Source organism: Pempheris klunzingeri, chromosome 18 (genome assembly GCF_042242105.1).
Source record: "Pempheris klunzingeri isolate RE-2024b chromosome 18, fPemKlu1.hap1, whole genome shotgun sequence".
In the NCBI taxonomy this organism is placed as follows: domain Eukaryota; kingdom Metazoa; phylum Chordata; class Actinopteri; order Acropomatiformes; family Pempheridae; genus Pempheris; species Pempheris klunzingeri.
The window spans coordinates 21339274-21351528 of record NC_092029.1 but is presented as its reverse complement, the minus strand read 5'-3'; the positions used below and the strand labels follow the sequence as shown (position 1 = coordinate 21351528).

General features: G+C 43.7%; 1 protein-coding gene across 5 annotated transcripts in view; it reads right to left on the bottom strand.

The window, feature by feature from the left end:
• tab2 (TGF-beta activated kinase 1 (MAP3K7) binding protein 2) overlaps nucleotides 1-12255 on the bottom strand; it is a 38110-nt gene that overhangs the window by 8221 nt on the left and 17634 nt on the right. For 4 of the 5 annotated variants that reach the window (XM_070849179.1, XM_070849182.1, XM_070849181.1 and 1 more), the window contains exons 2-4: nucleotides 5615-5805; nucleotides 3346-5038; nucleotides 344-504 (exon numbers count right to left, since the gene is read on the bottom strand). In XM_070849179.1, the coding sequence (XP_070705280.1) occupies nucleotides 344-504; nucleotides 3346-5038; nucleotides 5615-5716 (1956 nt within the window). In that variant the 5' untranslated portion in view covers nucleotides 5717-5805. The remainder of the gene's footprint in view (nucleotides 1-343; nucleotides 505-3345; nucleotides 5039-5614; nucleotides 5806-12255) is intronic. The other variant, XM_070849180.1, reaches the window with a different exon arrangement.

The following is a 12255-nucleotide window of genomic DNA, read 5'->3' as shown; positions in this document are numbered from 1 at the left end:
CAATGTGGCCCAAATCATTTAGTTTTGTCTTTTATCTGTCAGTAATAACCAGAAAAAAAAACATGTGTTTGCAGTTATGAAGATGGCTCTTAATCACATGCCTTTCTGAGTTAACTGCTAATAAAATCATATTGAACTGGGTTTTTAAATAGATTGATCTGCCGATGACGGATGTTTAGAGTTCCCTGATATTTTCCCTTTCAAACATCCCAACTGAAACTTATTACTCTACTTATTATATCACACTGATGATCACTGTTCTCAATGAAACACATCATAATTTATCAAAAAATGCAAACAAACAAATAGTTCTACATCTTTTGAATCACTGATTTAAGCTCACAGAAGGAATCTGGGAGGCAGAGTTGGATCTCTCCAGCCGTCTCCTGGTCAAGTCGTTCTCCATCTCGTTGACCTCCTCTTTTAGCTTCTCCAGCTTCTTCTTCTTCAGCTCCAGCTCATGCCACAGCCTCTCCATGCGGGCCTTCTGATGCACCAACAACGCTGAACAACACACACAGGCAGTACTGTCAGCAGCTGTCTCCTCTGTGCTACAGTCATTTACTTTCACAAGTTTCTAGAAAATGTAAGAGTGATTTAACATGATACAAGTATCAACACAATCAAGAGGGAAAGACATTCAAAAGAGTAATGTATTGAGACACCCCCATAACCAAAAACTGCAGATTAAAACAAAAACTGCTCCTAACGATCCCTTCAAGGAAAATTCAGTCCACAGCACTGACACATTTGCAGGTGCACCACAGGCTGATCCCTGAATACACCAGTCAAACCAGTTTTGACCATAATTCCCTGAGCATAAAGACAACTTTGTGTAAGGAGAGACAGGGGAACTACATTGGATTCATCACCCCAAATCTGCACTTCATCGCCTATTGTGTTAACACGGAGACATCACACTAACCCCTGTTAGCAGACCGCTTCAGGCCAATTCTGCTGCTCTGTTTAATACAGAACCACGCACATGCCCTGCTCAAGTCTGTGCAGCATGTTTCCAATAAGGCATGATAGTTCCTGCATCTGTTGATAGGTTGTAACACCTCCTACGAAGACAGTCACTGATAAACAACTCTCTCTCTCTCCTCCTACACACAACTAATGCCATGTTGTTATTATTTTAGTATGTGATAACGAGCAATTACTTTCCTACAGGCTGCTTAAAAATGTATCATTTCACATGAAATATTGTTTAAAGCTAATCTTCCTTGGCAGTCCCATGCCACTAATTTGTTGTCATTCAAATGAACGGTACAATGGCCGTTCTCTTCTTTGCTCAACGTGAACCCACCTCATGTGTGATTAGATAAATGTCTAGGAACTGTCAGCTATCTTTAAACCTTCAAACTGAAAACACCTGGAAGCTCTTCTGAAAATAATGTCTAATTTCTCCTAAACTATCAAATCATGTTGAGCTGACAAATAGGTCATGCAGTTACAGAGAGAGACTTCATTTTGCCTTCGTCTTTGAGATTCAGGAATTTAGGGGAGGAAGTCCCATTATTATCCAAAGGTTAGTCACGTCACTAAATGAAAAACATCAATCTTATTATCTGAACTGAGCTCAAAAGGTGCAGTTTCTGAACCCACAATAACAAACAGACAAAATCAAATATCTGCATTCAAAAAAACAAAAGGGTCATGTCCAGGTAAAGAGGTATCATTACTGTGTAGGTAGTATGTGCAGATGAACAATGGTCAACTTTCTTCCGTGTTGCCTGGACTCCAAGCCTGCTGAGGACTTTTGCGAGCTCTAGGAATGATGTTTGAACTACAGTTTGAACTACCTCATTTTCTGTCAGCTATCATTTTACCAGCTTGAAACTGGAATCAGACATTCAGACTAGAGGAATTATGGCATATGGAGGAGGAGGAGGACACTACAGCAGAGAGTCAAGTACTGCCAGCCGGTGAGACTAGCAGTGTAGTGCATACTGGTTGTAAATGAGAATACCACAGCCATTTTTCTCTGTTTTCTCTGGTCCAGTAGCACCAATTTTAAAAATATTTGCACTGTTGTACTGCGTAGACAGCCCAGTTTTATGAAAAGACCATCTTTCCAGCAGTGAAATACTTCCTTAAGTGTTATGTGAGTTATCCAAACAGACCGTTAACTGACTGTGGACTGAAAGAGGACATCACTTGCCAGTCAGAATTGGGTCTTCAACCAACTGATGTCATTACAATGCTCTGCTCTTACTCTGCTGCCACACACTAGGAGCTACAGTTCTGTGTGAAAGGTAACTGGTGGCACATTAATGTTTAATTAACAGCTATGTGGTGACAGGTGCAGCTACGATTGCACTTCAGTTAATGTCAATATACATTTTTTTCAAGCAAAAGCAGATAAAGGAGGAGAAAACTGGGCTGTTGGGGGTCAGCAGCAGAGGCAGCTTGCCCGATGTAGAGCCCCTCTTGGTGGTAGTCACCACAGTGCAGGAGCCACAGCCGGTGACTCACACGTAATGCAGTGAAAAGCCCAAAAAAGGAAACGGCAGTGTGCTCTGACACGTTTGACTCACACTGCAGAATCCGCTAATCTCAGGGGTCTTTGAAGCAAACACAGCATTTAGTGCAGAGGACTCACACTACAGTCATCACACTGGCCCTCGCTGAGCGAGTCACCTCTGTCTTTAACATATAGAGCGGTGTTTCTACGCTGACTGAACATTAGTGACAGCAAGAATACTCCGTTTGGCACAAGAATTACATTAGAGTCAATGTTATGGAAAGAGACTTTTAAAATCACACAGTATACTTTATAGTAAAATTAGTTTCTTGGCAGGATGCAGTGGAAAAAGCATTTAGACCCGCTGGTAGCAACCAGTATCATATTATTCATTGTTAAAACGGGTCCAAAAACTGGTCCCTTCTCTGTTGCACTCCTTAGGCACTTGACATTTGCTTAACTACCAATAACCAGTGAAGCAAACAGCTCTGACAGGACACCAGAGGCCTGCTCGATGGACGACTCAGTGTAAATAATTATTGGACATTTTGGACTGTTTGGTCCAAGTTGAGGGTGTTAATTCCTTATCTAAACTATGTATTCACAACCTTGACAGCATAAGAGCTGATCTGTGCTAGCTACAATGTTAAGTATTGTACTTAACATTGTAGCTAGCATAGCGTATATTGATAGTGTATATTGATTATAATCAATATAATCAAAAGAAAAAATAAACATTTTAGAAAACGTTTTTAGAGTATGAACTATGAAGACGTGAGAATCTTTTCTAGGAGATTTTTCCCCTGTTGAATTTCAAGTACATTTGTTACATATAGACTGGGATTATGATCAAAGTGATGGCACACAGCATTGCTCACCTTGAGTATATGCTGCGTCATCAGAGCCCATGCTGAGTCTGCGTGGCTCACTCGGCCTCTCCCTGTGTGGCGACAGCGGGTCTGAGAGATGGAGGGGGTCTGGCTCCACAAAATGGTGGTCTGAGGGTTGGCTAAGGAGATTGTTGGGCTCAAATGTAGGGGACACAACTCCGGGGGACACAGCTGGGGGCTTATTGGGGGACACTGTGATTTTAAAAGTGTATTTGGTGTTGGGCTGAGTCACCACCACACGCGGCGAAGAAGCTGTGCCTCCCCCTCCCACAGAGGCACGGGACTTCGGAGGATGGTGGTGGATGTAGGCGGGGCCCATGCTCACTTGGCCCCCCATGTTCCTGGCCCCTGAGGGCCCCTGCAGGGGAGGGTTGGCTGAGATGTAGACTGTGGGAGGGTTCCTTACCCCACTGTCGTCACTGGAGGCATTGGCAGAAATGTAAAACTTGGGTTGGGAGCGGGAGCCGGCTGAGGCCATGACGGCCTCCTCAGAGGGAGTGGTAGCAGCAGTAGGCGGGCTGGCAGAGATGTAAACAGTGGGCTGGCTGCGGCTCAGACCAGGACCTCCAATGGACAGAGGGGTGGTGGGGACAGCAGCCACTCCGGTTGAAGAAGAGGAAGAGGAAGGGCAGGAGGAGGAAGTGGAGGAGGACCGGGATCCGCTGCTTGTCCGCAGTACGGCTGTTGTAGTTGTGGAGTTGCTCCTCTGAGGAGATTCAAGTTTGATCTCTATCTGATTCTTCCGTGGGCCAGTGGAGATGTTCTGGATGTTGTACTGGCTGATGGTAGACAGGGACGTCGGCATGACAGAGGAGGAGGAAGAGGAAGAAGAGCACGAGGAGACACTAGAGGAAGAGGCCTGGCTTCCACTGGGGAGAATGGAGGGCGCTTGGGGATTTGTGGGGGAGCTGATTGGCATGTAGACATGAGACGTCTGGTGGCCCTGGGTCTGGTGCTGTGAGGTATGTGAGGAGGAGGCATGCTGAGGGCCGGACCAGGAGCCAGACAGGGATGAAGGGTGTGAGATCTGGTAGATCTGCTGGGGCTGGGAAGTGGGACTGTACTGGGCCCTGCCTCCCTGCTGCTGGTTCTGCCGGGTCGTACCGGACTGGCTAACATAGGGCCTGATATAGATAGAGTTACCCTGTGGACTGCTGAGGCCCGACTGTGGCCCGCCGTGTATGTGCAAAGAAGTGGGGGTGTTGCGACCTGTCTGGATATTGGGGGCTAGTGTCACGGTAATGGGGTTGAAGCGTGGTGTCTGCTGGACACCCATCGTCGTTCCTTTGACACCCAGAGGGTAGAGTCCAAGGTGCTGTGGAGGCTGTGGTTTGCGTGTGGGCTCCATCACACCAAATACATTGAGGCTGGAGGGTACCTGCACTGGGGCTGACTGGGGCTCCTGCTGAAAGAAGTCACTGTTGGGGGCCTGGCCTGTCTGGAGGGGCCCGTCACTCAGGCTGTGGGCCAGAGTCCGGCTGCCGTTCATTCTCAGGCCGTCCCGAACCGGGGCCACATGCACATTCTGAGACTGCAGGCCCAGGTTCAGCTGGGTCATGTGATTACGGAGCCTGGTAAAGCTGGGGTCGTCAGAAAAGCTGAGGTTTCCTTCTTCACTGTACAGGTAGCCTGGACTGACCTGGGACAAGTATTCACAGCAGGCGTCTAAATTGTTGTTGTTCTGAAGGAAGAAGAGAGAGAAGAAATAAACTTATTGTGCAATATCAATGTTTCAGATGACAATTTTAAGAAAACACTTGTTGAGTTACCTCTAATTCATTATTGTCCCTCAGATCTTTCCTATGATTGTATATATGTGAAGTCTGTGCATTCATGTCAGTCCTTCAGGTAGTAATATTTTTGGGCTCATTCTTTGGTCTGTTAAAATAGTGAACAGTGAACCCAGCCCATACTGGACACCCATATTTAACAACTAAAAAGTCTGAATAGAAAATACTTTTCTTATTTTTTTTGTCATAAATAAACAACAACAATTGACAACCATTTTTATTAAGTTGAATTTTGTTATAAAAGAATTGTGAAAGATATGCACATAGCAGAATATTTTACAGTAGAAAAATAACTACATGCATAGGTGATATTGGTTTTAAATTACTGTATCATTAACATATCTATACTGCTTGTTATTTGGTACCCTTATATCTCCAATGAGCAAATACTGGCCATAGGATCTATCAGCCGGGCTTTACTCTGCAGAAATCATCTTTTCAGGTGTCAGTAGCGTGAACTTTCTCACCTTCAGAACACACTGGGAGACAATACCCTCTGGGACTTCAGGGAACTTCTGGCGCAGGTCATGCAAAACCTGAATGTCAATCTGGTGGCTTCCCTGGGCCATTCGTATGTTGCCTGGTCAGGACTGCTTGTTCTGTTTAGCGCACTGGGGCGTCACTCGTGGCAGCAAACCGCCTTCATCTTGAACATCTTCTGAATTGAAACAAAGAAAAAAAAAGGGAAATCATCTAATGAGAAAACACTGTTCTCTATATGCTTTATGTAAAAACACAAACATGCAAACAGAAAACTGAGTTTGTCTCTGGTCTAAAGTACTCAGAAGGGAATCTTAGCATGGACACATGAGCTGGAGAAGTCTGTGTTCTGTTAACATTCAATGAATAAAAAAGCATGCCCAAGTGGAAGGGAAGGAGCCACTTTGGTCTATTGCAACTTCACTCTACAAGACATCCGTCAGACATTTGAGGTTGTCTATTTCATTATGCCTGGGAGCTTTCAAAACAAAATTTCAGAGATCCTCAATGAGAATAGATGGCATTCATTTCAGAAACTCTCCTCCCCACAAAGCCGCTTAATAAAAAAGTAGCAGGGGGAGGAAACCACCTCTGACGGACTACTGGGAAAACCAGCCTTTCCAACTGATCTTAACATCAACACTCACTTATTAAGCACAGAAGGGGGCGAATGCTAGTCTGATCTCTACATAAAGATCTGTTCCAATGTGAGGCAGCTCCACAGAACAGTTGATTCCCAAGAATCACTGCTTGATTTCTGACACTGCATGGCTTTACTATATAGTGTCCCTGACGGTCTCTCACACGTAAGTCTGAGTCTTACATAAGTCTTTTTCAGACTTTTCCAACTCTTCCAGAGGGAATAACTGCATTCTGCACATACAGTAGAACTTGCTAACAGATTTGGAGTTCTGTTTCAATGCAAGACAGTTGTGGGCCCATGTAAACTTGTGTGCAGCATTTTCTTTCATGCTCTTATCCCCAGTAAAGATGCTGCTGCGGGTTTATGTTGCTACAACTGTTAGCCTGCTGTGAGGAGACCTGCTAATTTAGACCATGACCAAAATGGGACACAAACTAATCTAAAGGATACGAAACTGCAAGGCTCACATGTGCATGTGTCCAAATGCACGCTGCATGCTGCTACCGACTTGGGAAACATTCACAGCTGTGCTTCAAAGTACTAAAATGAGAAAACATCTCTCCTTCAAGCTCTTCAAAATTCTGTTCTGTGTTTTCAGTGGTTGTTATGAAATGATTGTGCAATAACACATGCAAACTAAACCAAACAGGACCACCCATGCCCTTTATGCTCTCAAAGAAAAAAGTTACCTATTTCTGAAGACTTTACTTAACCTGGCTATGTTTGTGTCCTAATGGGATGCTTACACGTATCATTTCTTTAATTTGATGTCACACAAGAAGGGTTATTTGAGTGACCCTAGTCCTCTTACCATGCCAGCCCACATTCCCTCCAAGCACCCTTTTGTCAGCCCAAGTAACTCTGGTCAGGCAGCATTATTTCAACCCCTTTATGACTGGAACAAGAACTTAGGAAACCCAGTGCTTACCAGTGGTGTGAATGGTTTAACATGGCTTTTCCATACTGGGTTTAATGCAGGATTAAGAATCATTACACTGCTCAGGGTTAGGGTTAGGACACACACACATGTTGGATGTGTATGGTGCGGTCTACAGCATTTTCAAACTGATGAAGACCGTGCAAGGGAGACCAAGTGAGCCAGAGAGGAGTACTGAACACTAGAACCTTCATGAAGAAGGGATGTGTTGCAGGGTTGTTATATTACATTAATACATTAATTATATTAGTTTTACCTTGGTAAACCTGTTTATGTTGCAACCAAATGCATGTTGTAAATGTCGGCTGGTGAGAAAAAATGGTGGCTGGTATGTGTTCATTGGCTGTTCACACATTCACATCCACATTCTGAGAATAAGTTAAACTCATACCTTGGAACTGGTAAAGGAAGCCACACTATTAAACTATTTAACCACTGCGCAACTTCACTAGAAAAGCCAAGGCTTTGCTTAGGAAGTCAAACTTGCAGTTGAGTCTTATTCACTCCTTGAACCAAGATTTTAAAAACCTTGTCAGGGATTTGGTGTGGCACTAGCCAGCCCCTTCAACCACTACCTGACTACATTAAGGGACAAGAAACACAGACAAAAGTGACATGGTAGCCAAGAGAACTTTGACCGCACTCTTTCGAAACATCTTCCTGTAGGGGTTTCAGATCTACCATTCAAAACACTGTGACACATACAACACACCCTGTTCTGCTCTGTGCCGATCAATGCAGTGTAAAGGAACAAATGAGGAGTCTCTTGAGAGTAATCTTGATAGATCAGAGAAAGTGAATTTTAAGTACTGACAGAATCCAGAGCAAAACTTACAGAGGACACGTATTTAATAATGGAGAAAAGTCAAGAGAGTGCGCTTCAAATCACAGTGGCCTCCTATTTCTGCAAAGAAGACAAAGTATTTATTAGCAGCTTTGCCTCTATGTTATCTACGCAATGAGGATGTGTTGTGCCAATCGGCTTTGCAAAACATCCCTATATAGTTGATAACAGAAGAAGGAGCCATTTTGCTACTGTGAATAGTAGGAGGGCAGCTGCGAGGAGGAGCCTAAACTCAGAGAGATGGACCTGAGCGACATAGGAGACAACTGACTTGTTCAACCTTGAACCCCCAAGGGAAAGTTAAGCAATGTGTCCCAAGCGATTGACCAAGCAAAAGGAGAAGATTTTACATTCTGTACTCGCAAGGTAGTAACAATCACACTTTAATATAGAGAAAGCTGTCTCTATTAAGCGCCTCGTAAATGAAAGATCTAATCAACACCTGGATAATAAAACTTTAAAAGGTGTCTATTGAATGAAAAACCAACTAACAATAAGTCAATGCTTTTCTTGTCTTCTGCAATACAAGGAAAAGGAGTTTTGCAATTATGCCATCAGGCTGTGGGATTCATTTTGTGTGTCAAAAAAGAAGAACAAAAGCATCATGGAGAGCTAAATACAAACCAGAGGAGAACAGTTTGCCATATCTCAGATTACATGTTTAGAGCAAATCTCACTGCATTCAGTGATTGAAGTATTTTCCATCTCCTCCAGCAGATTAAGTCTACTGAAAATGAAGCCTTCAAAGTATCCAACTTTACACAACAGTTTTAGAGCCTAATCGATTATCTGTTTACATCTACCTGTTTAATCAACAGGCCGAGATGAGACATCACTGCACGGAGCCAGAGAACAACAGTCTACCATTCAAGCTACGCTCAGGAGGCTGGGCAGCTCCACCATTGTGGGAAAGGAAATTCACTACTTGGCAGCTAACCCAGTTACAGGTCAACAGAGTGGTTAGATTGTTTCCTGGCTTCAAAAACAAAAAAATCCACATCTCTTCACTGTACATAATTATAGGCCTGCAGTCGGCCCATGTGTGGGGGTGGCTCTGAGGGGGGCAGATTAGTCCTTGCTGTCCCTGGGGGCGCTGGTGGAACAGGGCCTGAGGCAGCGGTGCCCTGCTAGCAGAGATAGAGACAAAGCTTCTATTGCTGAGGTTGTTATTCACTGTGCCAAAGCATTGACCCACAGCCCCACACTCACTTCTGGAGGTAGCAGGCCTGCCATGCTCCATCAATGGGCTCATTCACTCTGCCAGAGTGAATGCAACTAAAAATGTCCAATTCAATTAAAGCTTAAATAAAATGTGGATAAATAATCAACAGGAGCTTTTGGCAGAAATATCAGCCCAGTACCTGACGCTGTGGCCACTGCGAGAGCCCTCTTGAAACCAGTTGATATAAACAAAGAGGCTACACATTACTGTGAGAACACAGAACACACAACAAAATGTCATGCCATTCTCTCTTCAGCATGCAAAGCCTAAATGCTCTGATCATGATTGTTTGGGACTGTGTTGATCTCGTCAAACCAGATCTTCCAACAATTCAGCAGCAAATGGTAGTTAAAATATGAAAAACATTAAAAAAAAAAAAACAGTGGAAACAGCGAGGAACCCATCTGAACTTCAATCACAAACATCCTCTGCAGCTTTAAGGAGCAGCCCAACGGCATCACATGGAATGTCTAACTGCTGTGTCTTGGTCCAGCAAAATTTAAACAAATAAAAAGGGACTAATTGGCAGTGGACACAGTTGAGGGTTGCTGGCAGGCACCACAGTCTTCCAAAGAAGCAATGGACGAGCTTGTATGTGTCTGGTGCACACACTGACACACATTTACAAGAATGCTGCACTGCTGAGTGCCATGCAACCACTGTAATTGCTGAACATACTTGGACCAATATCCAATCACATGCATGAGTCATGATCTTGAGAAATGATTATAATGGAAAACACAGCTCTGTTTTGTAAATATGTCATTCAGGTGTGACGTTACTTTCTCTTTAGTGGAGCTTTTAGCTATTTTTTGGTCAATATGAAGGATAACTGTGGTATTTTTTTTACATATTTTAGTGTCTAAATGACTGGATGGTACAAAAGTGTTGGAATTTGTCCAGTAGATCACCTCAGCCAGCAGCCACCAAACAGTCCTTTGGGACAACTGCACCTGATCACAGTAGGTCCACTAAAAGTGCTTGTTTGATCCACTGACAGGCTCAGAGTGTTATTCTAAGTGTGTGACAGCATCATGGAAAGGATCCCTACAGAGAGAGACCTGGAAGATCCTTTTCAAAGCCACAAGGCTCGAATGACAAACACAGTATATGTATTTTGCAGAACATAAGATTGTGCGGTGCACCTAGGTCAGTTTGTATGTTAGTGTGTTATTGGGTGATGTTTCAAAGGGTTCATTCTGAGCCAACAAAATATTTGTGTAATATACAACATCCCTGTTGTCATTTCAAAGCCACAACATGTAAAAGTAGAGCCTCGGTTTAAAAGTGCCGCAGATATACTTTAAAATATCAAATGGTAATTTATGCCTCAGATTGTAAAGAATGCACTGGTAAACAAACAAAAAAAAGAATTCCAAGCTAATAAGTTATTGATCGATTAGATTTATTGGACTATGTAATGTTTGGAAGATGTAGAATGATTGTGCTAGGCTATAAGTTAGACTGGTTCAGTGAAGCTTGCAGCACAGAGGCTCTGCTACACTTTTACTCATGCCATTCCTTCTTCATTTTTGTGACCGACTCAAATATACTCGCCGTTCTTAAAGAGTGCAACTTGATTCACACTTTTTAACATTTCAGAGTGATTCCATTACTCTGAAGTACCACAGACCATACCTTGCCTCCCACAGTGCGTATGAACGCACACGCTCGCATGGAAACTTAACTGAGGAGACTAGTCTTAACAAAAGAGCTTCTCAAGTCATCACAAAAGCTGTGACCCACTGAATCAAAGTGATTTCTCACCATATTAATGTCAAGAGTCCGGCTGAAATAAACTTAAGATAAACTGCCATTGTGTCATCAATGGAAACTTGAAACAGTTGTGCATCTTCAACAAGATTGTCTTAAAACATCCTGAAACTTCATCTTGAAAGGTCAAGCTGAGAGCATAAATCATGAATCTATTACCACTTTATGTACTTAGAATGAAAATTTCACCACAGTACTGAAGTTCTAAACAATAATATTTTCCTTAATTTAAATTTATCATGCTAATTACAACAATAGTGGACAACACATTTACTGGAAGTCTGTTAATCTTGCACATGAGCCCCATACATGAGGCAGTTCTTTTGTTCCAGGCAATGTCTCCAGAACAGAAACAAACCACACTTTAAGTGCACAACCCAAATTGCACTCAACTGTGCCATGAAGCCTGGGCCTCAGTGCACACAGTGCTGGGATCAACTCTGCAAGAGAGCCTGCCCGACTTTTAGTTGCCCACTTTAGAAAACAGGGGTATGAGAGTGTTTGTGTGCAAGCGTCTGAGTGCGTGGTGGTGGGGGGAGTGTGTGCAGGAAATCAAAAATTCTTTAGCACCGCAGCCTGCAGCTGGTGGTTTATTGGAAGCAGGCAAGGGCACCAGCTCCCCAGGTCGACCAACCCCTCCCAAGGCACTGTGGGAAACTGGGAGGTCTTAGAAACATGGAAGAGTGCCTCTCTCCTTGACTCTCTGAACAGTCAACGGACTGCTACTCCAACTTTTTGTTTTCGCCTGTAAACGCAGTAAATAACAGTGAAAAGAGCTGCCTGGCTGGCTGTGTCTGTCTTGGCTGTATAAAGAGGAGGAGGAGAGGGAGGTATTTAGAGGCAATGTGGAGGTGAAGTTGTCAGGCGCTTGCTGCAGCTTGCTTTTCGGTGTGCTTGAATGCGTGCTTGGGCTCAGACTATTTTTTGTTCTCCCCTCCTCCTTCCACCTCTTCAACACAAAGTGTCTGCGGGCAACAAAATGCTGAGCTCACCCAGCAGCTTCTTAAAGTACAAATGTGTGTTCCATCATACAGCCTCACAGCTGCTTTTACCTGCAGTCTCCTCGACCACGAGCAAAATGTTCGCAGGTCTTTCATCAGTTAACAGGCCTGACCAAATGTACAACTGAGGCAATGCTGTTGGTCCACAACAGTGGTTCCCAACCTGGGGATCAGGATCTTTTGCGCAGGCTGCTCAATAAAAAAACGC